General features: G+C 49.3%; 1 protein-coding gene and 1 pseudogene across 1 annotated transcript; both read left to right on the top strand.

Annotated features, from left to right (window-relative positions):
* The first annotated feature begins 354 nt into the window (after nucleotides 1-354).
* On the top strand, nucleotides 355-4,627 carry LOC122890963 (annotated as a pseudogene).
* An 11,485-nt stretch (nucleotides 4,628-16,112) lies between these two features.
* Nucleotides 16,113-26,661, top strand: LOC122892497 (keratin, type II cytoskeletal 75). The gene is made up of 9 exons (XM_044229103.1): nucleotides 16,113-16,759; nucleotides 17,500-17,714; nucleotides 18,658-18,718; nucleotides 19,062-19,157; nucleotides 19,997-20,161; nucleotides 21,982-22,107; nucleotides 22,250-22,470; nucleotides 24,005-24,039; nucleotides 25,952-26,661. Exons 1-9 carry the CDS (start codon nucleotides 16,262-16,264, stop codon nucleotides 26,188-26,190), a joined length of 1,656 nt encoding a protein of 551 aa, XP_044085038.1. The 5' UTR covers nucleotides 16,113-16,261; the 3' UTR covers nucleotides 26,191-26,661.
* The last annotated feature ends 294 nt before the right edge of the window (nucleotides 26,662-26,955 follow it).

Below are 26,955 nucleotides of genomic sequence, written 5' to 3'. Positions count from 1 at the left end.
ATACACAAGCAAAACATTCTGAACCTTTGTTTGAGACAAAGTCTAACTCCTGGCTTCAGTGAATTCAGAACAGTCTTATTGTGTTGATATCAATCATAGATTAAAGATAGGAGAATATCTCCCTGGCTAACAGAAGCCAAAAAAAGCAATCTTCATATTTCATAACTATTCTAATAACAAAGATGAAGAATCACTGTTTTTAATAGCCAGCCCTACCCAAAGTCACCTTTCAGGATGAGCCCAGTCCAGTCCACCCTGCACAGTGGCTTCTGGAAAGCATCTCATGTTCCTCCTCCTTTCAGCTTTACCCTCCAGCATTCCATGCTTTCTTCAGCCTTCTCCTCTTCAGGAACCATGTCTAGCAAATCCACCATGAAGAGCCAAAACATCAGCCACCATGGCTTCAGTGCCAGCTCAGCCAGAGTCCCAGGGGTCTGCCACACTGGCTTCAGCAGTGTCTCCGTGTCCCACTCCAGGGGTAGTGGTGGCCTTGGTGGAATGTGTGGAGGAGCTGGCTTTGGCAGCAGGAGCCTCTATGGTCTGGTGGCTCCAAGAGGATCTCCATCGGAGGGGGCAGCTGTGCCATCAGTGGTGGATATGGTGGCAGAGTTGGAGGCAGCTTTGGCTATGGAGGTGGAGCCACATGTGGATTTGGTTTTGGTGGTGCAGCTGGTGGTGGCTTTGGGCTCGGTGGTGGACCTGGCTTTGCTGGTGGTTACGGGGGCTCTGGCTTCCCTGTGTGCCCTCCTGGAGACATCCAAGAGGTCACCATCAACCAGAATCTCCTCACTCCTCTGAACCTGCAAATAGACCCCACCATCTAGAGGGTGAGGACTGAGGAGCGGGAGCAGATCAAGACCCTCAACAACAAGTTTGTCTCCTTCATCAACAAAGTGAATCAGGAGGACCTGTCTCCACTGGGATTCCAGAGTTCCCAAACTAGACAAGTAACCAATGTCCTACCAGAGGGAGACTCAGGAGGAAGGGAGGGAGAAGGGGACTTGGACTCGCTCTCCCCTGAGATGCCAGTTGGGCTCCATGTTCACAATAGGCAAAAGGTGATGGAAATCATTTAAAACCACGGGGTCTCTTAAGTGTCCATCATCATTCCCAGGGAAGAATACTCTACTTTTGATAAGCATGGAGCAAAAGAAGGCAGTGAGAGAATGGAATGGGTTAACACTTATCACTGAAGAGTCTATGATGAGATACAAAGAAAAGGTCAGTCATAACCTGCTCTGAGGCTCTGGGTAGGAAGAAAAAAAATCAAAAACAAAAAGAAGAAAAGAAAGATAATATTATTTTCAGTCCATATGAGAAAAAGAAATATTTGAGATAAACAAGTATGTATATTCCGTTAAAAGTGAATTTATTCTAGAAACAGAACATGACCATCTATCAAGAATGTTTTCAGAGAGATACTTACACTAAATGGAAGTTTAGATTAGAATTGAATCATTAGATAACATTCAACATCCCTTTTACTGACATCCTCTGGAAAATAAAATCTTTGCACAACGTTATCTGGTAAAAACTATTTTAAATTACATTTGTGATTCTGCTTGTCAAGAGAAGGAGAGGGAGTGATGAAAAATCATTGATGGCCACAATAACTTATAGGGAAGGATCGTCCCAAAGGTCTTTTGGGGGAATTTCATTGAGGAGATCTGTGGGTTGAGAAGGAAAAAGATTTGGGGAACATGCATCCCAAACTGAACCTCTCTACATTGTTTAGTAGCCCAGCACCATGGAGACCACCCTGACCTATTTAGAAATCTAACAGTACAAACATCTTATTTTCTTTCTATGTCTGGGAAATGACCATCCTGTCTTCTTCTGGGTGTTGTTCCTGGAGCAGTAGAACAAGTTACTAGACACCAAGTGAACCCACCTTCAGAATCTTAAGGCCAAACCTGAAGCCTATGTGCGAGCAGTACCTCAACAACTTCAGGAGGCAACTGCAATGTCTTCCCTCCTTTAATGATTGCCTGTTTTACCTGAGGTTCAGACACATGCAGTCCTGGTGGAGAACTTCAGAGATAGGAGCTTATTTCTGAAGCCCATATTTCAAGTCTATGAGTGGCCAGGTTTAGTTGTGGGCATGATTGCTTAGGAAAAAATATCCATTTGAAATAAAAATGGTAAATTATTGCCTAAGAAAAATCAGAATAAACAAAACAAATAGTGGGTTTCATCACCAAGTACACAATAAGGGAGAAAATGAGAGAGTAGTCACTTTCTAGGCTCCATGAACTGATGGAGTTCAAGAACCCATAGTTCTTGAACCATAGTTCAAGAACCATCCATTTAGTGTGAAAGGTTGGGTCAAGACAGGCTCTTTAAAAATTCTTTACTTATTGGCTCAAGTATCTTTCCTCTTCCTCTTTTTAGATACAAAGGATAAATCAATAAGCATGAAGCAGCACAAAATGAATTCACCCAAAGATGGTGAGTTTATCAAGATTAGGTGTCTTAATCCCTTTGTTGAAGGCTGGAAGAGTAAAAAGCAAGAGCCAAAAATAGAAGAAAAGAAATATTTTAATGACATTGTACTCCTGAGCTTTGCCTTTAACCTCTCCCTGACTGTGAACACCATAGATATGAAGAACATCACTATTTTTTGCAACATTAGATGCTCAATGATCCCCCAGAACTATTCATTTGTGAAACAGCAGATAATCTTGTGCCATCTACTTTTCTTAGAGATGTAATATTATTTGGTACAAACTTATTAAATGATTGGGAATTGAAAGCCATTGTTCATATGTGAAAGCCCATACTTTCCTTTCTTTCCTTCTGAACTCCTGCAGGTCAAGGTGAACAGACCACCTTGTTACAAAGTACCAAGAAGGAAACTACTGAGCTCAACCAAATGATCCTGAGACAGATATCTGACCTTGATGACATCCAAAAGCAGGTAGGATGGAGCAGAGAGTGGGAGTGGGGAAAGGAAGAAAAGTACTATCTCTTTGCTAGACCATCAGCCAGTAATCAACCATCATTTGGACATATTCTGGGCACTAGAACCTACAAGGGAGGAAAGACCATCCTGTCCTTAGTAAGTGCCACTGGGTCTCTCGGGAAAATTGGGCCCAATCCCAAGAGCATGATACAAACACATAGAAACGTCTCTCCTGGTCACAGGAGTAGACTATGGGCTAGAAGCATAGCAACAGGATTGATCTTAGAGGAATGATTGTACTGGGAGCTGCAAAGGAACAAATTGGGAGGAAAGGTAGGCTGTACAAGTTGAGAAAAGATGTTGCAAATCTGCTCATGATTCAAAAAAAGAGGCAAGAGTAAACGTGGAGAGCAGGGTTTTCCAAACATGTGACTCTGAGCTGGGATGAGAGCAGAGTTTCAATAGTCTTATGGAAAATTCACCTCCTCAAGGAACCATATTTTTAATGTGCAAATTTAGTTGTGGACATGCCAGACACATTTGTGTCTGTGGTCCAGATTTGGCTTTGGAGACAACACTCAAAAAAATCCAGTTGTCCAGTTCTTCTAATGTGTAGACTGTAGGTTCAATCAGTCACCATCCATGTCCTCATACAGGTGGTTAATACAAAAGGCATAGGGCATTAATAACAAGCTCAGAGATGTGAAAAGGTTAGCAGATAGTCAAAGAGCTAGACAGGAAGATGCAGGGTTCCCTCTCTACCAATTCTACACTCCAGAATTCTTCCTCACTAGAAAGAAGTGTGGTTAGTCTCCTCTAGAGGACTGAATCTCAAGTTCATCCTGCCTGTGTTCCTCCTCTAGTGCGCCAACCTGCAGTCCGCCATCGCTGATGCTGAGCAGCGGGGGGAGATGGCCCTCAAAGATGCCAAGAACAAGCTGGCTGATCTGGAGGATGCCCTGCAGAAGGCCAAGCAGGACATGGCCAGGTTGCTGAAGGAGTACCAGGAGCTGATGAATGTTAAACTGGCCCTGGATGTGGAGATTGCCACCTACAGGAAGCTGCTGGAGGGCGAGGAGTGCAGGTGGGTGACTCATCACACAAGCCCCTCAAACATCCTGGATCCAGGGTTAGGATGTTGGGCCATGAGCACAAGTTGAAGGCACCCTAGTTACGGCCATAGCGGCTACTCTCAGAGAACCACTTCCAAGGCAGCTTCCCCATGGGCTATCCTCACATCGAGGCTTCCCACTCTGGTCCCTTGGTAGCTCTCTGAGGTCTCATGCCCCCCCCCCCCCCGTGTCTTCTCCCTTCCTAGGCTGAGTGGCGAAGGCGTTGGACAAGTCAACATCTGTAAGTACCTTTGCTCACCTCCTTCCCTTGCCCTTATGCTCCTCTGACTGGACTGAAGCTGGCAGAATGAGCTCACTGTGTCCTGTGTGTCTTTGTCCCTCTCTCCTTCACAGCTGTGGTACAGTCCACCGTGTCTGGCGGACACGCTATGGCAGTGCTGGTGGCTATGGCAGTGCCAGCGGTATGGGCGGTGGCTCAGGCCTGGGCGGAGGCAGCGGCTACTCCTATGGCAGCGGCCACAGCCTTGGAGCTGGCTTCAGTTCCAGCAGTAGCAGAGGCATGGGGGGTGGCTTCAGCTCCTCTGGAGGCAGCAGTTTCACCATCAAGTACACCACCACCTCATCTTCCAGCAGGAAGAGCTACAAGCACTAAGTCCTGCCGTTGGCTCTTGGTCCCACGTTGTCCCTATGTACAGCTGCCTTGCCCTCTCTCAGGCCACTTCTCCTCTCTTCCCTCCAACTTCCCTCGGCCCCTGAGTTACAGCTGATGTGTCCTCCTTCTCATTTTCACTGTCTACACCAGCTGTATCTGAGCTCCCATCATTCACCATCAGAAGGTTAAAAATCACTGACACTCAGACAAGCACCTGTCCACTTGATGTGCCCATCTTATGATCAGCTGTTTCTGTCTTCCACGATTCTGGGGTGAAAATGACCTATGCCCCTCTTGAAAACCGAAACTCAGTGTGGATCGTGCTACAGAATAAGGATTCTTCCCTTTGATTCCTAATTGTCCTGCCCGTTGGAGCTACACTCAGGAGTTCCCCATATGACAAGTTGTTATCCCCCCTCAGTAGTATTGACACAACCCTCTCAGGCACACATTTATAGTCCTGCATAGACCTGCAATGCTTGCTTTCTGCTTTCTGCTTTCTTTCATTGTGTTAAATAAAGCATCAAATAACGATTCTATCAGATTTTGTGGCTGATTATGTATTGGTTCTGAAACTGTCCCATCCCCATCTGATCCTCGTCTTCGCGGAACCTTCTCTCAGCTCCACTGACAACTTATCCTGCTTCATACCAAACTCTGTCAGTCAACATTATGTGATACTAGTTATCCTGTGGGCGGTATGACTCCCAGCAACTATTCAGCCCTCTGCCACTCAGGGCTTTCTCAAAATGGAATCTTCTAAAAAGCTTTAGGAGAGAAAGGGAAGTTGGGATCCTGGAAAGTAGATTAGCATAATCTGATAACTGAGGGGTTTTGTTTTTCCAACTGGGTCACTCCGTAGCTTGGTCCTCAGCCTGGTCTCTCACCTCCACCCAAGCCCCAGCCACCGCCAAGAAAACACTGCACTGATCCAGCAGGACAGAGGCCAATTGGTAGGAAGGCAAAATGCTTGGTTTGGCTCTGTGATAAAAAAGATTTGCTGCAAAGTTGCTGCTTTTAAGTAACTTCTCGGATGCTTCAGCTGAACCAATAACCCTGTGCGGTGGAAGCATTGAAAGCCTGGGAGCAGAGCAGTAAATGAATTGAAAATGGCTCCTTTGCACGCAAAGGCATTAGGGTCACACTGAAGAACTTGACACATGCTGGTTACAATCCATAGAACTGCACACCTAAACACAGGGAATCTGACTCTTTTTAAATTAGGTCATGATTTCCTTGAAACAAAGTGAAGCTGTCAAGAAATTAATAGAATGAGCTAATAAAACCTCCAAGCAGTGTTGGTTGGAGACTTTGTTTTGAAGTGCTGTTGGCAAAAGATGAGACTGAAAGATGGTCCATGTTGACAGATGGCTCTCAGATTAGCACGGGGGCGGTTCTGGCTGGGGAACACTCTGCTTTTGTGATAGGACACCCAAAAGCCATTTTCAGTGTAAACTTCATGCAAGTTCTGGCAAGTGAAGGCAGATAGTGGAGGCTCATTCAAATCTTCCCAGATATTGGTGTCAGAGTTATAATTTTGACTTTTGCCGAGAAATGGGCTTCCTATCTTTTAGGCTATGTTTACACAAGTTTATTCTAGAATATGGCTACCAGACATTCCATACCGAGTTATCTGTATGCAAAGGAATAAAATGGAAGAGAAACTTTCACAAGAAAAATAACAACTGATTCTGTTATAATAATATTTTGCTAATTTGAAGCCACAGAAAAGACCTTCTCCCCCACCACCCCCTGGTCATGAAGCAAGCTGCAGTCTAGCCTTATTCCATGGTTGCCTACAGGTAGGAAATGGTCTTGCTACTGAACAGGTTAGGTTGCTAGGCAGAAGCTTTGGAGCTGAGGGAGACTTTGGAATATTAGGGACCTCCCTACCCTTCTATTATGCAGCTCTAGAGTTTGAGGCCACGGGTTTGGTGGTAGAGGAGCTTAGGAACTGCCATGCTGAACAAAATCCCAAAAGCTGACAAGGAAACTTCCCAATGAGCCAGGCTCAGACTCTGGTTCTCCTTCCCCCTTTGAGAAGCTCCATAACAGCTGGTTACCCTACAGGCCTCCCTCACATCCTGGAGTAAAGCCCAAATGAGCCCCAAGTTCTATGGAGGCCAACTGCTTACCAGCAGGTTTGATACTCAGGGCAGGCATTACTATCCCAGTCACCTATGAATTGGACTACCCAGCCAAAACAGAGGACATACAGTTAAATTTCAATTTCATGTAAACAACATAAAAAATTCAGTATGTCGCAAATATTGCACAGAACATATTTACACCAAAAAATTATGTATCATTTATCTGAAATTCAAATTGAACTGTATATCTTGTATTTTTGTTTGCTGAATCTGGCAACCCGACCTACGAAGTAGGTAAATCTGTCCTCATAGTGACCTGCAGACAAGGGCATTGGTGGTTGGGCTGCTGCTCTGGATTTCTATTGTAAAGAGGCAGACAGTAGGCAAGGACCAAACTTCAGACCCTTCCCTCCAAACAGCCCCCTCCCCCTGCTACCTCAAGCTTTAGTCCCAGGCTGCTGCTACTACCTGCCCCTATAATCAGCTCAAACAGCCTCAGAGCCGCCTGGGCTTCATCAGAGTTTTTGTGGTTGTCACTGGTAGTTTTTAGTTCCCAGGCCTTCCATGTGTTTGTAAAATTTCTCAATATTGATCCTGAGGGAGGGAGACAAACCAGGTCCAGCTGGTTACCCATCTTAGCAGGACTTTGAGCCATGGATTGTATTTAAAGGACATTGTGCTTATTTATTCTATATGTGACTTATTAAAAGACATTAGCTTGGAAAGAAGGATGAAAGTAAATACATTAAAATAATCATAGCAATTGATACTAAAGAGTGGGAATTTGAATAATGGCTCTTTTCCTTTTTGTACATTTCCGCTACATAAAGGTAAACATCCTCATTTCTATCCCCCCCAAACACACACAGACATTTTAAATAAAGAAAAAATAAGTTATACTTTATTTAAAACTAAAAAATACCACTTTCATTACGTGCTGAATTCATACATTTTCTCTTCTGCTCCATTGATCTCATTACGTGATCACACCATTGTAATTACAAATGCTTCCTATTCCATGTTGGTTTCTGGTACAGCAATTCCTACTGTTGGTTTTCAATCTTCTCTGGTCATTCTTGTGCATTTTGTTTCATTGGTACTGTTGCTGTTGGGTCCCTAGGCACCTCAAAGAGTTTTTGTGATGAATGAGAACCCTTTCTCTTCCATCGTATTTTCTTATCGCTGGAAGGCAGTGCCTGAGAATTACAGATTTCTGGACCCACTCACATCATTATACTTTATCCCAGTTACAACGATGAGGTTAAATGAGTAAGAGGCAGAACTAGCATCCAAGGACTGATCTCCCTCCTTTCAGAATCTATCTCTCCCCCAGGATTAGAGAGGTATGTGTGGTCTTGCCCAGGACTCTGGCTCCATCACGGGGAGAGGCGCAGGAGAGGAGGGACTGAGCTTGCCTTCCCCTACCACTCCAGCCCTTCCTTGCTTTGCCTGCCCTCTGGTGGAAGTGCTATACCATGGGGTGCTGCCAGCAGACACCGGAGTGGGCCCCTCACCTAGCTGGGTCATCTGCCTGCATCTGCCAGGTGATGACCTCAGCTGGTGACATACTCACACACTGAGGGCAAACACCAAGCTGCGCTGCCCTTCAGCTTGAGAACCCCAGCCCACACTGGAAGGAAGAGGAATGACTGCTTTTACCCAAGCTGGCGAGCTTACGGCTCTCTCCTCCCCCAGCTCTGGACTCTGTCCAAGCTTTATTTTGTCTTGCCTTTCCCTGAGAGCACTTGCTTGTCTATGAAACCTTATGTTCCCTACTCTGACTTCTCATTCATTCTTCAATGATGAGGGAGTGATGAGTGGAATGTGATTGTCTTTAGCCTAGGTTAGCCTTCCTTCACAAAATATCTCCCAAACCTTATATATGCCCTGTGTGGCTCAGCAACCCAACAAAGCTACCCAGCAATACAGTTTCAGATGGCCGGTGGCATAGCCAGATCATAGGCACTGCAAATAATTTAAAGAAAGGAGGGAACACTATTAAGTTCATCTTGGATTCAACTGAATCCTGTGACAACCCTTGAAAAAAAAAATCCCTCTTACCTGGCAGAACCAGAACACACATACACACGTGCATGTGCACATGCATACACACACATACACAAAAACACACACACACCAGAAGACAAGGACAGTGTGTGCAAAATTATGAAGTTATGTGAGCCATGTCAGATCCACTTTGGAGAGGCTAGGTGGATATCGGTCCCTTCAAGGGGAAATTAAAAAAAATTTTTTTAAATTAACGTATAAGGTATTATTAGCCCCAGGGGTACAGGTCTGTGAGTCCCCAGGTTTACACTTCACAGCACTCACCATAGCATATACCTTTCCCAATGTCCATAACCCCACCCTCTTCCTATCCCCCTTCCCCTGGCAACCCTCAGTTTGTTTCGTGAGATTAAGAGTCTCTTATGGTTTGTCTCCCTCCTGATCAAGAGGAAATTTTTTTAAGATGTAGGAAAATCATAGTTTAAAACCAAATCCTTAAATACCACAATGCCTAAACAACTTTATCGGGATGCAGAACATAGGTGCTTATCTCAAGAGACATTAATTGCTCCAGAGAAAAACCAAACCAAAACAAACAAGAAAGAACTCCATTTATTGCAGAATCATATCTTTTATATCATTCCAGAAAGAATCTATAGAAGTCTCACCATTTCTCTGGAGAGAAGATTTCCCTGTTGACCATTAAAGTCCAGAGACCCTCAGATTCTGAGTTGAATTCTTCTAGCTGAGGTTTAAGGGTATCTGCTGGCGACTCCAACAACAACCAAGAAACTGACTGGTCTACTGTAGTGCTCTTCCCCGCTCCCCATACCTCCTATTTCCCAATTCCCTCATCATATTCATTAGTCTCTGGGCTCACTCCAAGTTGGCCAACTCTTGCTTAATAAACCAGCCCTCCGGGGGAGAGAGAGGGGGAAGGAAAAGCATTTTGATGCATTCCTTTAAAAGGAGTTAGTGCCTCTCATTGGCCCAATGGGAGCATACCCTGTATACCCACCACAGGAAATCACACAGAGGCTGCTGAGACACCTGCCTGTGGGATCACGCCCCCTTTCACCCCTTTTCCGGGAAGGCAGGTCACAGCAGTGTCTGGGCTGCTCAGATGAAACCTGCATGAAATACGTGGTGCTGGGCCTTTCAGAATTGCTTCATCCCAACTGATTCCAGAAACATGCTTGGTTTTGCACCCTTGAAGCTCCCCCTGCAAAGCTGCATATACATCCATTGCCCTTTGAGTGCACACAAAGAAAGCCAGCTAATTCGAAGTGTCCTCTGCTGCGTGGCTTCCTCTAAGAAATGGGTTTTTTTTTTTTTAATTTTGTAATCATGAGTTATTCTTTTTTTTTTTTTCATTTTTTACCCTCTGTCTCTGGGCTTTCAAGTGTTTATCCCTCTTAAAGCAGAGCACAAAGAGCTACCTGCTCTCCAGTGTACCTTGACTCAATCACTCCCAGCTCAATGGCTCTCAATTTCCCGACATCATCATCCATTGTCACTGACCTCAGCATCAGTGTGTGCTCACGTGGTGCCCACAGGGCAGCTGGGAGTCAGGTGGCCCAGTGTGACAGCCTTCATGAGGCAGGGACTCTCAGGCCCTCCAGGGGATGGTGGAAAACACAACCCCACATCCAGAAGCAACTGCCCATAGAAACTCCCCGGTGAATGATGCAGCAGAGATGTCTCACATAGTAAGACACAACTTTACAGACAAGTGGGTGTGCATTCAGCAGATAAATGCAATCCCATCTTGAGTATCCACAGATGGATTCACTCTGTGATTTATCTGTGAGAAATGCTAAACCAACCCAGTGTCCCAGTCTCTCCTTGTACACTCGGGCTGTGTTCTCATACGTGTGCCATAAACGTGGCCTCTGGAGTCCACAGGGGGAGTCAGGCTCATGTGAAGCCCTCAAGGTCTGTCCTGTGATCAGATCACAATGTGCACGGTTTGAACTGCAGATCTTCAGTTCTGTTCTAGGGCCTCTTACACGACTCTCACTGCACCACAGGCGTCCTTTTTCTCTTCCTCACAGCCCAGCAGGCCTGTGACGGGAAGAGTCACATGGAACAATGGCTGTATGTCTAGCACACTGAGGAGTGCTGTGGCATGGGCCCAGACCCTTTGCAAGGGAAGAGGAGACAACAGTCCTGGTTCCAGCCTTACTCTCCACTTCATGTGGGACTCCAGGACCTCGCTCTCCTCATCCAGAAATGGGGAACCTCTTGAAGGCGTATGTCATGAACTTTTCTAGAGCTGAAGTGAACAGCAAGGGCCAGGGGGTCTAGACCCCAGATCACAGCCTGCTCTCCAAGGAGGAGGGGTCCCTGCCCGGCATCCCAGAGCTCCCCATGCACGGGCCGTGCCTGCTTGTGTTCACACAGTGACTCCATATCGTGGTGGCTCCTTTACTTGAGGCAGGGCGGATAACAGCGTCTCCTCTGCGGGGGTAGCCCAGTACCTAATACACTGTAGGTCCCAACCAGTGTTCATTGAAAGAATAAATGAACAAACGAACAGATGCACCTTGGTTGAAGGCACCAGTCAGCAGTGCCCCTCAGATGTAACCAGGAGTGAGGGATGACCCTGGAAGGCAAGAAGGAGGGAAGGTCTTCCATGTTGTCCAAGTTTACAAGACCCTGAGGTAATGCCAAGCCCTGCACGGCTTCTGGCTGTTACTTCCCAGCTGGTGACAAATACCCCAGACCTCGACAGCACCCCCAAGCCCTGGAAGGAGCCAAAGGATGGTGTCAACAACCTCCCATGGTGCAGCAGTGTCACCCAGCCCACCCAGCCTGTTCCCCTGGACCGCGGCAGCGTGCCATTCCACCTGTCCAGGGATTCTGGGTATTGTGCTCTCTATTCACAGAGGTCCAGGAAGAGCCATAGGGGGCATTCTGGTTGCCCCCACTTTCCTCTGCCAGCAGTGTCCCTGTTTGGCTGCTCCTCCTTGGCACCAGCGGGAGGGACCTGGTGAAGCGCCCTGATCCAGGGAACAAATGAAGCCATTAAAGGGTCAGAGGTGGCAGCCAAGACACACCTGAAGCCTGTCTTGTCTGAATCCCTGTGTCTGCTTTCTGTGGGACCCACAGGGGGACTGGAGATGCTGGCACCGCACCATCCCATCCCCCCAGGAGGGGACCCAGCTGTGCTTCCTGGGCAATGGGGGCTTTTCTCACTGGCTGTGAAGTGAAGGAGGCACCGGGCAAATGTGGGCAGCCCAGGGAATCAGGATTCCTGCTAGGCTACCAGACAGCTGCATCGCCTTCAGATGGCTCTTGTCCTGGGTGCCCTCATCGCTGAGGCTCCTTCGGGCACAAAGGCCTGGCCCTACTCCTTCATGTCACTTCTCTTCCTAGACACACCCAGTCTCTAGACACACCCAGTTGCTACCACATCGCAACAAGACTGTTCTTCCGTGAATGTTCTTAAGACATGCGTGTCTGTGTGTTCATGCTTCGCACGTGCACGTCTGTTGGGTGTTTCTGGAGAACTTGATTTTGGAGGAAAGGGGCTGTTCCACCTTCACTTAAACACAAACTTGAATGAAAATAGCATCCCATTTTGTCACTAAAATTGGCTGAAGGGGACTTGAGGGCTGCCCTCCCACTTGCCCAAGGCACGCACCTGCCCATCAAATCTGGACCACAGGGAAAGGCCTGTTTATATGGACAGTAGAAGGGAGCGGATCAAGCGAGGTCTGGCCATGAGCAAGGAGAGGTCCCAAGTGGTAAATCTTGGTGGCTTCTTGAGAGCGACGGGCACATCTAGTGCCCTTTGGACAGCAGTGATTGCCTCTTAACGCAGTGGGAAGGGGACCGTGGGATGGAGAGTCTGACCCCCTCAGGGGCAGGCTGGGTGGTGCCTCTCAGATGTCCCAGACATGAAGAGAGTTGGCTGCCCTGGCATGCACCAACAACCCAGGTGGGAAAGGATTTCTGGTTGCAACGTCTCCGGCAGCACCACAACAGAACTCTCTTCTCTCCATTCAGCCACTGGGAGTTGTAAACTGGCAGAGCCACATGGGGTGCCCCCCCATCTGCCCCGACAGCCTCAGTTCCCCTTTCTCTTTCAGCACATACTCCAGGAGGAAGGCGCTGTGCACACTTAATTCACCACTGTATCTCCCAGTGCCTGGAACAGTGAATGTCTGTCACACTGTAGATGTTGAGAAATAGTTATTAACCAGAGGAGCGGTCCATCCCTGTGTATGGAAGGATTGGGGGGGGTGGTTTGGGGCTTGGGTCCTCTGAGATTGTACGCAGAGACTTGGCTCTGTGCCTCAAAACTCTCTGCTCTAAGGAATTACCTAATCTCTTCTGTCCCCACCAAGCCTGCCTTACCTTCTCTGGCCTTGGGTGGTTGGAAGCCAAAGCTCCTTGGTGTGCCCCCCCCAACTCCTTCGGCCTCAGGAGGCATGCCTCTGTGCCTTCATTGCCTCCTCCACCGACTTCCACAGCCCTGACTGCCACTCTAGCCTGGTCTCCTTGAAATCTACCACCACCAAGGACCTCAGTGTCCCTCTGGGGATGGGAGAGCCCACCCTGAGCTGGATGGACGGGGAATAGCCTGGGGCAGCAGAGCACACACCATAGCCCTTGACCCACCACTCCCCAAAACCTCCAAAAAATTCTTCTGGACAGACCCAGGAGCACCGTGTTGTAGCAACTCAGCAGACGTGGAGAACAGAGAAGAGTATGTAGTTCTTCTCTGAACTAGTCAACCTAACTTGGGTGAACTGCACCTTCCATATGGGGTGGTAGGAGGCAAGTCCGGGGGGAGGGGTGGTGGTGGAAGAAAAATACCCTTAACCCTCAGGGGGGTAAGCTAGCTCCTGGACCACCAGAAAACCAAAGCAGTGGAAATACACAGTGGCGGGCAAGCCTAAACAGGTAGTCTCAGGAAACATGCAGAAAGGGGTCAATACCTGAGTGTGGTTCATCTGAGAAGCCTTCTTGAGGGGGAGTTTTAGGCGGAATTATAAAGGAGGTTAATATCAAAACAGACAACCTTCCGTGGCAGAAAGGAAAGAAGATGGTATTAATAGTCTCAAGTTTTGAGGTTTTGAAGGAGACAGTGACACAGGCTGTCAGGGAGGCTGGGGTGTCCTCAGCATTCATGTAGACATTGTTCACTGGAGAGAAAGCCACCATGAAGGTCAAAGGCCACAGAAGAGGGAGTAAAAGAAGAACAAAAGTCAGAGGCTTATTCATTTCCATCCATGTCACCAAAGTCCGTGAGGGAGATAGTCCAGCTCTGGAAACAGTCCGGGTGGAAAAATTAGAGAGAAGAGGGAGGGGAAGAAGGGGGTCATCCCAGACACATGATAAATGGAAACAGGACGAGAGGTAATGCCTGGGAATAGGGTTCCCCAAGAGGGCATAGGGAAGAAAGGAAGGAGCCAGGCAGGAAGGCGGACTGGAGTCAGCTCCCACACAGGAAGTGTGAGGGGAGAAAGTGGAGGTGGCCCCCATTGCCACAGGCTACAGCGCTCCCTAAACCTCTCCACCGGCCTCTGTTGGTGGAAAGCTCTGAAGGGTTTCCTCAGCACAGGTCAGGAAACGAGCGTCTCTTCTCTGGGAGAAAGATTATCATGAGGTGAATACGGAAAACAAAGACAATTATTCTTTCCGCCCCAGACGCATGAACCACCCGGCTCAGACCTGGGCACCCCGACAACCTGGTGAGAGAACTCCCATGCTCCTCTCGCCCTGTATCAACAAAAGCTATGATTCATAGGTTCCCTATGGAAACTGAGACTCTCAAACAATCTATCCACGGAGGAGAGCTCCCCCCACCCCTGCTCGCCTCAGCCGCAAGGAGGAAAGAGCTCCGTGAACCAGGGCCAAGCTGTCATTCCAGGCCGGTGAGCGTCAGCTAGCCCATCATTCCACGTGCGTCTCTGAAAGGACACCTGTGTGGGAAGACCATGGAATCTGGCTCAACTTCTCCATAGCTGGGTACCACTGGTCTGTTGAATTTACCATTCAGGGACACAGTTTCCGGCAACTGAATATACTGCCATTCCTCTCTCGCTTTGCTAGCTTTTGAAACCAGTGCAAGGAGCAAGCGGTCAGCAAGATAAAAGAAAACCTAACAATTTCTCTGTTTGGCTCCCCTACCCCAGGGTAGAAGCAGTGGGGGGAGAGGAAAAGAAAGGGAAGACCAGAAGTGTGCAGGCTTCCTATCGGTTTCCACTGACAGGGATGTGGGCTCAGTCCACAAGACGAACAGGGAAAAACAAGACAAATTTCTTGGGCACCCTCCACTCAGTGCAACCCCCAGAGCTCTTACGATCAAGACTGAAAGCCAGGGACCCCCGGCCTTCAGCCGGAGTGACCAGTCTGGGAAGTTTCTGGAATAAGGCAGCCTCAGATAGAGCTGGGAGGCAGTTTATGGTACATCACTTTTGTATAAATTAATGAACTTCAGTTCTTTCTTCCTACTCATACCACAAGCCTGTTACTAAAGAAAAAGAACGTGTATGGTGTTCGTTTCAAATCCCCACCAGACATGCCACAGGGAGGGACATCCAGCTGGCTCTTCATTCATACGTGCTTGATGCACCAGAAGGAGAGAAATCTCCACAAATGCTTCCTTGGCATTCGCACGTTCTAGGCCTTGCAACAGTTGTTTTCCCACACGAATCCTCGTCACAAACCCCACTTTACATACACCTGAACTGAGGCTCAGGGAAGGCTCGGCGCGGCGCAGGGCCTCATGACTAGTAAGTGGGGCTGGGACTCAAACCCATCGCCCCACACTCACAGCTTCCCTCCGCAGCAGACAGACAGAGGGGCTGGTCCCAAGAGTCCTGTTGTGGAGCAGACAGGGCATATATGTGTGCATGGCCGCCCGCTCCAGGATATCAAGTGTAACCTACACTGTAGAGAAGGACGCTTATGAGGAAAACAAAGGAGCAATCAAAACTGGATGGTTTCTTAAGAAAGGTGAGTGTGAAGCAGGATTTTTAGGACCTGGAAGGACAGTGTGGGGCAGGGGACACAGTGGGCACTTGGTGAGAAAAGGCTCAGGGGCAGGAAGCACAGGTGGGAAGAGGAAGGCCTGGGAAACAGGGAATGGAGGCACTTGTTTTGACACACGATGTTTGCCCAGGAGGGGGTGGGTCCCAGGCCTAAGGAAGCGGTTTAGAAATGAGGCGGTGTTTTTAGAGCCCATTAAGAGATGCATGATTAGGACATGACTGAAAGCAATTAGCGTGCTTCTCATTCGTCTGCTGATCAAGTTGCAACTGGAAAGGAGTTTCCACGTGGGGGAGGGATGCCAGGGAACCAACCAGTGGCCTTGACACCGTCCCAGAGGGGCGCTGAGCGTGAGCTCAGGGCTGGCGAATGCCTGGGGGATGCCATCAGAGGCCTCCCTCGGCAGCGCCCCACCCCTCCCGCAGGTCCATAAAAGTCAAGGCGGTCCGGAGCTCCCCAGGTGCCCCATCTTCTCCATCCCCCCATCACACGCGCCCGTGTCAGGAGCTCTCCTCGCCAGCCTCGCTCAGCCACCATGTCCAGGCAGTCCAGCATCACTTTCCAGACCGGCAGCCGCAGGAGCTTCAGTGCGGCCTCAGCCACCACCCCAGCCGCCGGCCGCTCCCGTTTCAGCTCCGTCTCCGTGGTCCGCTCTGCAGGTGGCGGTGCAGGGCTAGGCAGGATGAGCAGTGCTGGGGCCGGCTTCGGGAGCCGCAGCCTCTACAACCTGGGGGGCACCAGGCGGGTCTCCATTGGGGGGTGCGGCAGCAGCTTTCGAGGTGGCTTTGGTGGCAGGGCCAGCAGTGGGTTTGGGGTCAGTAGTGGATTTGGCTATGGTGGCACAGCCGGAGGAGGCTATGGGTCCTCCGGCTTCCCCGTGTGCCCGCCTGGAGGCATCCAAGAGGTCACTGTCAACCAGAGCCTCCTGACTCCCCTCAACCTGCAAATCGACCCCGCCATCCAGCGGGTGCGGAAAGAGGAGCGGGAGCAGATCAAGACGCTCAACAACAAGTTTGCCTCATTCATCGACAAGGTGAGCTGGGGGGATGCATGTGTGCCATTGGAGTCGGGTGGCAGGAACGTTTGGAGAGGCCCTCCGCACGGACAGGGAGCAGTAATGCAATGGCCTCCCTGTGGAAAAACACATCCACTCAACAAGTACCTTTGCAAGTGGGGCCAGATGGCCCCACGGGACCTTGTGGAAAGTTCCTTCATCCTCCCTGGGAGCCACGCAGTTGGTTCAGCCAACACCGAGGGAAAAGCTACATTGTTCTCCACAGGAGGAGTTTCCACTGAGCCAACTAGCCTCACTCAGAGCAGGTGTTGTCAAGACACTCAACCCAAGAATAGAGTCTGCCCCAAGAGACCTCTACGCCCACCACACCAGTTCTATGGTAGCCCCGAAGAACAGTGGGGCAGTGTCAAGGGCTTCCCCATTCTGATTTGGAGTGGTCAGTTATATAGTTGACAGATGGGTATCAGGTGAAAGGCGGAATTTTCTTCTCTCCCTTATCAGTTGGAGTGTCTGGCACTGCCTCCCCAATTTCTCAAGATTTCATTCTCCTGGCGTGCCTGGTTGACTCAGTTAAAGCCTCTGCCTTCGGCTCAGGTCATGATCCGAGGGTCCTGGGATTGAGCCCCAAGTTGGGCTCTCTGCTCATCAGGGAGCCTGCTTCCCCTCCTTCTCTCTCTGCCTGCCTCTCTGCCTACTTGTGATCTCTGTCTGTCAAATAAATAAGATATTTTAAAATATTTCATTCCCCCTCCCTCCAGGTAAGGTTCCTGGAGCAGCAGAACAAGGTCTTGGAGACCAAGTGGGAGCTTCTTCAGGAGCAGGGCTCCAAGACGGTGAGGCAGAACCTGGAGCCTTTCTTTGACACCTACATCAATGACCTCCGCCGGCAGCTGGACAGCATCACCACAGAGAGGGGCAGGCTGGATGCTGAGCTGAGGAACATGCAAGATGTTGTGGAAGATTTCAAAGTCAGGTAAGGGGAAGATGGGCTGCTGGCCACACACAGTCGTCTCAGGACTCCTTTTTAATAGGACCAACAAGGTGCAAAGCAGCAAATACCAGTGCCCACAGGGAGGTTTGGAACTTGGAGTCATTATCCCGTGATTGGAAGATAGCATGGCATAGAGTAACAAAGAGACTCGCATCTCACCCATCGCTATTAACAAGAAGCCTATTCTGACCTGTCCACATGACCACAAAGGGATGTCTGCATCATCTAACATAACATGGCTATGATACCATTTCACAGCCAGAATATTCTTTAACTCTGCTGGCACAGGCCCTATTATTGAGCTGGTGCATTCCCAGTGTAAATGAGGCAATTCTCCTGGGGGAGGCAAAATTTGACTGGCCATATCATCCACGCTGCAGTAAGTGATGTATCCAATCAAAAGGGATGTCCCCCCTAACTTCTTAGCTGGCTTACCCTTGGTTTCTGAATTAAAGCCACTCTTATTTACTGAAAGCATGCTGATCACACAGCTGCTCTGAGGCTCAGTGAAAAGACCTCACAATCTACCAGGAATGGTTTTCTTCCTGAACAAGCAAAATTTACCCCGCAGTTCCAGCAGCCACTAGAGGCAGAAACATTTTTTAAAGACTGCAACTGTGCATCTCTAAGAAGATGGAGTTGCCTAAGTACGTATTTCTATTCCCATTAGTTCCATGCTCACCTTCTACTCTTACAAAAGGAATAATAAGAAGAAAAAAACTGCTGGCAGAAGAAATGATTCCCCTTTTATAGAGGGAGAAATAGAGGTTAAGTGAATCACCCCAAGTCACACACAGGTCAGTGGAAGAGCTGGAAAGGATCTGAGGTCTCTTAACTCTTGCTACACCAGAAATGGTCCTCAGTCGGGGAAGAGTTCAACTGAACGCTTGCTCAACATCACGCCCCCTCTCCTCTGTGCTTACAGGTACGAGGATGAAATTAACAAGCGCACCGCTGCCGAGAATGAGTTTGTGGCCCTGAAGAAGGTGGGTGGAAATGTCTCTCAAAGGAGAAGATTCGAAACTGAATCTTGGAGTATGCAGTGACTTCACCCTTGAAATGGCACAGAACCCTTCAGAGTATCCGGAGAGCTCAAATCTGCCAAAATGCTCCCTCTGTATTTATGTCCCCCTGACCCTGCTAGGGTTTCTGTTAGCTCAGGGGACTCAAGCCCCCAGTTCTCTACAATCATCCACCACAACCCCAAGCCCCAGATCCAGAGTTTACTAAAATCTAACCTGGAGGGGCCAGGGAGGAGTCTGCCCAACTTCTTCAGGACTCACTGCTTGGGGCCGGGTCTCAGAGGAGCGTCTTGTGCTGTTGTTCTAGGATGTGGACTCAGCCTACATGAACAAGGTGGAACTGGAGGCCAAGGTCAACTCTCTGACTGATGAGATCAACTTCTTCCGGATGCTCTTTGAGGCCGTAAGAGCCTGCAAATGGTTTTGTCCCTCCTAGGTCTGCAGCCTCGGAAGAAAAGGATGCTGCAGAGAATGTCATCTATATGGGGCCTCCATCTAGCATCTTGCCCCAGATGGTCCAAACTGGGGCTTGGGTGGTCATGGGCACCTGGGAGAACTGCTTGCAATCTTGCCACACTAAACCCTACTTCAGCTCTGAGGCTGCTTCCCCTACCCCACGGCAGCAAAGACAGAGTGCTGATTTTTGAATCCCAGATCCCTGGGTAGCATTTCCAAGGAATCAAGGCACACCTCTCCCTCTCCTATCCCAGAAAAGTTCAGAAAAGGCAAGTTAACCCTCAGTTCAGGGTGCTTCTTGCCCTCTGAAGATGCCTCCTCTGGGCACTGCCACTCTGAAGGCAGAGACCTGGGTCTTTGAAGGGGAGAAAGAAGTAGGGAACGATGAAGTCACACTGTACAGGGGGAAGCAGGGTCCTAAAACTCACTGTATCCTAAAGAAGGCTTTTGTGCTGGCCTATGAATCAACATATGTCATATTCAACTCAGAATAATTTGAACCAGAGAACACTGGCTCACCTTTCACACTCAGGGAAAACACATAGGTGGGTGTCTTGAGAAGCTATGGCGGGGCACACACCCTCATTGCACTGATCTGTGACCCAGAAACTTTTCTGGGATTGACATCGGAGTCCCTAAATGGCTTCAAGTGCCCAGGGAAGGGCTGGAAGAATCCCTCCAAGGGAAGCCAAGAAGGGATTCCTGACCTTGACAGGTAGTCGGTCATGTGATTTCAAGAACATTTCTTTGTATGCCTTGGTGATGCTGAATTTTCTGGCTCTACAGGAGCTATCCCAGATGCAGACCCAGGTCAGTGACACGTCTGTGGTCCTGTCCATGGACAACAACCGCAGCCTGGACCTGGACAGCATCATCGCTGAGGTCAAGGCCCAATACGAGGATATCGCCAACCGCAGCCGGGCCGAGGCTGAGTCCTGGTACCAGACCAAGGTGAGTGTAGGCACCTCTGTGATAGGTTCCAGGACTAGTGTTATCTGAAGCCCTGAATAATCATTTAACTATTAGCCATGAGCATCAGGGAATACAGGAGCATTTCTGTTTCTTTTGACATGGCAGAAGTATCCGGTGCTATGAAAAGTCAACTTGAAATGGGTGTGGAAACCCAACCATACCTCCTACCATGTGGTCAGACAATGTTGGGTGCTCAGGTCAGCCCTTGTCCCCATATCACTTATGATGTGGTTGGGCCTGGGTGAGACTCCAAAACAACCAAGAAAGAGTCACAGAGATATTTCTAAATGGCTTATTTATTCAATACACTTGTGTCAAGCAGCATTGCAGAGTTGTAAATAAATAAGCTGCAAGCAGTTTATTTTTGATTAATAAAAAGCTTCCAAGATGAGGTGGGTCTTCCTGGCACTTGGAAGCATCCAGGGACCATAGATGGCCAAGGACGGGGGAGGCATTTAAGGGAGAATAAGCAATCCTGCGGGGGCTGGAAGATAGAAATGAGGACTTTGCTGAGAAAAAGACTCTATCAAAAAAGGGGGCATTGGGAGGACCAGTGAGAGCTACTGTCCGAAGTCACATATGGCCGGAAGAAGGTTTGGCATTGGAGGTTGTAGTGACTGGATAGTCCAATCCATGAGATCACCTCTTTGCCCAATGTAGACCCCTCTCAGGGCCAGCTGCTCCCCTACATGTGGCTTCCATCTTTTACCCTGCTGTGCACACTGCCTTAGTCCCTACCACTGCAACATGGTAGGAAGAAAGAGGGTATCAGGTCCTGGGGTGCACAATGCAGAGGGACATCCCCCTTAGAGGCAGAGGCAGATGGTGAATAGAGGCGAGGTGTACCTAAGTTGAAATTTACAGTGGTTGAGATTTACAGTGAACATTTCCTTTTGTTGGTAGGGTCTTTTGTTCCCTTAAACCATATGTATCTAGAAATGGAGGAGCTGGGCCACCCAGCACCTTCAAAGCCAGACAGATCTTCACTTGGGCAGGGGCTCTTCTTCCCTGGGAATTGTGTGGGCTGGAGACAGGGGGTGTTGTTTCTCCTAAATGAGTGCATCCTGGATATGCCCCACTAGGCAGAGAGCTCCCTCAGATGGGGGATCCTATTACAAAGTCTTCAGAACTGTGCCCCCTTCAGCCTGGCTCCATCCAACACCCCCACCACTGATGTCTGGAGAGCTACCAAAATTCATGGTCACCTGGGTCTGGATGTATGTCCCGTGACCGGGATCCCTAAAGGACACTGACCAAGTCACCTTTTCTCCCCCACTCCCACCTGCCCAGAGCTCACCATGCTTCTTCCTGCCCCAGGGTCTTCACACAGACTATCTCCCCTATCTGGAATGTTTTCTCCCCAGCCTATCACTTAGATCACACCTTCTCACCCTTCAGCACACAGCTCAAACAGCTCTATCTCTGGAAGGACTTCCCTGAGCTCCTCCCCACAACTCCATATCTGGGTCAGATTCCTTTGTTACACTGCCCATTCATTTCCTAAGGGACATTCATCCCAGTTTGGAACTGTAAATTCAATAATACTTCATTAACATCTATTTCCCCAATAATCTGTAAGCCCGGGTCTGATGATGCTGTCCGTGATACTCCCAAAGCCTGGCATATGCTTGGCAGGTAGGTGTGCCTAAGAAATACCACCCAAATGACTGAGCAAGGGAGTGCGTGAATGATCAGCGAATGGTTGGGTCTGCAGGTGGCCCTGAGGGCCAGGCTGTGCACGTGGAGAGTACCCAGCCCAGGTTTTGACAAGGGGACTCACTCTGCTCTGATTCTATCAGTATGAGGAGCTGCAGGTCACAGCCGGCCGGCACGGCGATGATCTCCGCAACACCAAACAAGAAATCTCCGAGATGAACCGGGTGATCCAGAGGCTGAGAGCCGAGATCGACAGCGTCAAGAAACAGGTAGAGTTTTGGCAGGGCCCAGAGCTCCTTGCACATTCGTTTCTCCCGGGTCATCCTGCCATGCTTCTAGGACCCCTAGCCAAGAAGCACCACACCTCCAGGGGTTGTCAGTTAGGTTCGTGGCTTCCTCCTTTTCTTATAGTGTTCCAGCCTGCAAACGGCCATCGCTGACGCAGAACAGCGTGGAGAGCTGGCCCTCAAGGATGCCCGGGCCAAGCTAGTGGACCTAGAGGAGGCCCTGCAGAAAGCCAAGCAGGACATGGCCCGGCTGCTGCGCGAATATCAGGAGCTCATGAACGTCAAGTTGGCCCTGGACGTGGAGATCGCCACCTACCGCAAGCTGCTGGAGGGCGAGGAGTGCAGGTGAGGACAGATGCACCACCTCTGTTCCAGCTGCGCGAGCATTCCTAAGGCCTCAGGTTGCTGTGGCCCCCCCTCTTCTCCTAAAATGCAGACAGAGCTGGGCTGTGAGAAAGAAAACAAACAAACAAACAAACAAAACAAGCAGGTGCAATTTCTTTCCAGGTTAGTAACTCATTATCAAAAGCCATTATTTGAAGCACAACTGCTTTTCATACCCCATAAAAATCTAGCACCTGATCAGGTCCTAAGTAATAAAATTCTATCAAAGGAGAAATCGTGTTATGCAGCAGGTCTGGTATGAAAATAAACTGTCCCAGGATTTGGGCAGACAGGCCTACGACCAACTAGGTACGTAACCTCAGGAAAGCCAGTGTCCTTTCTCTGGTCCTCAGATTCTTTATGATGGAATAAAGAGGCAAATCATCTGATCCCCAAAGTTCAGTGTTCTGCCGATTACTAGCTGTGTGACTGAGGGCAAATTACTTTACTTTTCTGTTTCTCACCTATGAAATGAGGCTAACCGTGGTTTCCATCCTATATGTTATTAAGAGTGTTAAAATAAGGGGTGCCTAAGTGGCTCAGTGGGTTAAGCCTCTGCCTTTGGCTCAGGTCATGATCCCAGGGTCCTGGGATGGAGCCCCGCGTGGGGCTCTCTGCTCAGCGGGGAACCTGCTTCCTCCTCTCTCTCTCTGTCTGTCTCTCTGCCTACTTGTGATCTCTCTCTGTCAAATAAATGGATAAAATCTTTAAAAAAAAAAGAGTGTTAAAATAAGGGAATACACATGAAGTCCTTAGAACATTTCACGATCCATAACAAGTGTCAAAAAATGCTAGTGATCATTCAGTTTTGTAGCCAAAGATATGGGCTTTGGAGCCAAGGGAGTCTGGCTTCAAATCTAGCTTTGTGAACACGGGCAATTAATTCACCTCTCTGAGCTTCGGTTTCCCCATCCATCAAATGGAGGTAGCGACACCTACTGAAAGGGGTCATGAAGAGAATTAAGTGTCATAATGTGGGTATCAGGTATGTAGTCCTTTTTAATGTTCTAAGTATGTGTTTATGAATGAAGGCCAGCTCTGTCCTTAGCATGCGAAAGCAAAATTACTCTGGTTGCTACAATAATGGGCTGATTATTGTTATTGTTATGTTTATGACTCAGTCTCCTCTCCACACCTCTAATCACCCAGGCACTGCCCCATGCCTGACAACGGTCCATTGTTGAGAGGGAAATCTTATTCCTCAAGGAGCCCTGCCTTTCCACCCCACTCTAGTGTATGATTTCCTTTCATTTCCTCCAGGTGTCTACCTAGTTTGAACCCCCCCCAAAAAAAAAGTGTTTCTGAAATTACAGGTTTTCCTCCAGATTGTTATTTTTAATACTACTACTATTTAAATTATTTCAACCTCCACTCACAGCTGCAATAAAAATAATAGAGGGTTTTTCAATGCGCATCATTACAAAAATGTGATTCAAATGCCCACGAGCTGCTGGATGTAATAGTAACCTTCCTTCTCCCTCTTCCCCCTGATCAGGCTGAGCGGAGAGGGCATTTCTCCTGTTAATATCTGTGAGTATGATGTCCTCTGTGTCAGTTCACATGCATGTGGTTGGGGCAGGGAGGTGGCATCACGGAGGAGGGGAGAGGGCATGCACAAGACATCGGAGGGGACCCCCCTCAGACAGGGTTCATTTTGAGGTTTGAAGTCTTGACTTCTTTATAAGGAGAGCCATATTAGAAGTCTTTTTCTTTCTTTCTTTTTAATTTTTTTTAGGAGAGAGTCTTTAAGGTCCCACTTCTTACCTCTTTGCAAGGGACAGAGCACCAAAGGAAGGTTGAGCGGAGGTTTTCTCTGACCCTTCTGCATGGGTTTAGACCTACAGGTTCTTCCCCCCATGTCCCTGGACCCCACCCCTTTCTCACTGGAGGTGGAAGTCTAGATCAGACAAGAGCATTCACTACAGACAGGATTTAGGAAAGCCTGCTATGCCCTCAGCCTGTGGAGGGAGCCTCCATGCTGGGCCGAAGGGCATGGCCAGGAAGGCCACACCTTCTGGGAATGGTGTGGGGAGAAGCCCTGCTGCTCCAGTTTGCAGAGTATAACAGCAGAAGGTCACCCAGGTTTTTCCAGGCAGCAAAAGCATATAGGACAGGGCAGGTGGGTACAGCTGCTCAGGAAGGGAGAGGGGTAGTAAGCTGGTGAAACCCCATGCCACTAAGGGTGGAGGTCACTCACAGAGCTCACTGCTGGCATCATGAGGCTGACTGGGATGACTTTTCCAGCTTACATCCTACAAATGAGTTTGGTATTCCTGATACAGGATTCACAAAACCAACGATTATGTTAACGGATGACTCTAGAAGGCAGAGCCCTCTAAACTACCCAGCTGTCCTCCTTCACTGATATCCTTGTCTAGTGGCTCCCGAGACCCTCAGAGCTTGTTTTGGGGATGGCTGCCATAACTTCTAAAGTTCCTTTTCTCTTGAAAGCACATAAAAGTCCGTGTTTGTTATCCAGGGCTGCGGCATTGCAGTACCACAAACTGGGGGGCTTCAGATAAGAGAAATGTACTGTGTCATGCTTCTGGAGAGTTCTCGGTGTTCCCTGCCCCGCATCACGCTGATCTCTGGCTCTGTGATCACATGGCCCTTTCCCTATGTGTCTGTCTTCACGTGGACGCCCTTCCTCTTCTTATAAGGACACGAGCTCTATTGGGTAGGGCCCTCCCTAATGATTGTATCTTAACTGGATTCCATCTGCAAGATCCCATTGCCAAATAAGGTTGCATTTGCAGGTACTGGAAGTGAGGAATTCAACCTATTTTTCTTGGAGAACACAGTTCATTCTGTATCCATCTATTTTTATTTCAGTTTCCCTTCCGAAGAGCCCAGTGTAGTGATTGCATGTTGAAGGTGATGCATGGTTCTAAGAGCTAGAAGAAGAGCAGGTTGGGGAGCGGGGCAGAATGGGAGCAGAGTTGGCTGGCCAGTGGGTCATCTGTCACTTGGTCTAGCAAGATTACTCCAGCTCCATTCTGGGATTCAGGGTGCAGAGGCTGGGGACATTGAGGGAAATATATATGTGCCCCCGGGAAAGAAGAGAGACGCCAGAGCCAGGCCCACAGAGGGAGAAGGGGACAGAGTGGTAGGGGACTGTGAAGGGATCAAAGAGAAAGGCATGTGGACTAGAATCGCTTCCTGAATGTAAGACATCCCCATTAAGTTCTGAAAGGAACAGCTAGGCGCCAAGTAGCAGAGAGGAAGCAGGAAGCCATTCCAGACAGGAAGAGTGGCCCAGGGAAAACCAGGCTGAGCACAGACAAGAGCTCCCACTAAGTGGGCGGGGAGCCTGGAGAAGGCAAAAGTCTGCCTGACCAGACAACCACATCCTCACCCCACAGACACAGGGGCACAGGCCCTGACACTCCAGGTCTCTTCTCTCCTGCCCCGGGTCTTGACTCTCTCTCCTCTCTTCCGGTAGCTGTGGTCACCTCCACTGTTTCCAGTGGCTACGGCGGCGGCAGCAGCCTTGGAGGCGGAAGTCTGGGTCTCAGTGGGAGCAGCGGCTACTCCTTCACCACCAGCACTGGGCACAACCTGGGCTCGGGCCTGGGCGGCTCCAGCTTCAGCGCCAGTAGCAGCCGGGGCCTCGGGAGCAGTGGCTCTAGTGTCAAGTTTGTCTCTACCACATCCTCCAGCCGGAAGAGCTACAAGCATTAAATGCAGCCACCCCACTCCCCCACCCCTGCCCTGAAGCCTGCTTGCTTGCTGACCTGGCCTGTCTATACTCACAGACACGATACCTGGGTCCTTCTCCTTCTTCACCCCTGGCCCACCTGCGCTGCCAGGAAGCAAGCCTGGCGTCCTGGCTAAACCCCATTCCCCAGCTTAAGCTAGCCTCTGCCCTCCTGACAGTCCCCAGAGTGTCCCCACCCCCACCCTCTCTGTGCCAATGCCCTCCCTCTCTCAATATTTACATTTGGCCTATCTTGCAGAGACCACCCCCCTTCAACTCCTCCTTCTTCCTCCCCACCTTCCAGACGCAAAGATGAGGAGTGGGTGTTTCCCAGGCCATCTCAATGCCAGGTTGGCAACCCACCTGTCTCACGATGCTTATAAGCTGCCTGCTGAGAGTGAGAGCTCTCTCTCTTCCCTGCCGGGGATGTGTCTATTAAATGCATGTGTATTGTGTTTGGTGTCCAGCCCTCTGTCTGGCGTGGTTATGCAGCATAGAACGCTTCTCCTCCTCCCCGGGCCACAAAGAGAGCCCAGGGCACATCAGATCTTCCTCACTTCGCTCAGAATGAAGAATGTTGGGCTGGGGAGATGGAGGGATGGAGGGAGGCCGACTGCCAGCCAGACTCCAGGCTGGTGTTTCTGCCCACTTCCTCCTGCCTCTTGTTGGAATGCCTTCTTTGAGAAGCCCAAGCCCCTGGGCAGCTCTGTCCTCCCCACTCTGTATGTCATTCAGGGCGATACCATCCC

Source organism: Neovison vison, chromosome 12 (genome assembly GCF_020171115.1).
Source record: "Neovison vison isolate M4711 chromosome 12, ASM_NN_V1, whole genome shotgun sequence".
Taxonomy (NCBI): Eukaryota; Metazoa; Chordata; class Mammalia; order Carnivora; family Mustelidae; genus Neogale; species Neogale vison.
Note: the sequence above shows the minus strand (reverse complement) of the source record. Positions and strands in the feature narration are given on the sequence as shown.

Bases quoted from the DNA above. Each gene is read 5' to 3' on its own strand.
- LOC122892497 (XM_044229103.1), top strand. From the start codon at position 16,262: ATGTCCAGGCAGTCCAGCATCACTTTCCAGACCGGCAGCCGCAGGAGC. The intron at 19,158-19,996 runs GTAAGAGCCTGC...CTGGCTCTACAG, and splicing joins TCCGGATGCTCTTTGAGGCC to GAGCTATCCCAGATGCAGAC. The intron at 24,040-25,951 runs GTGAGTATGATG...CTCTTCCGGTAG, and splicing joins CATTTCTCCTGTTAATATCT to CTGTGGTCACCTCCACTGTT.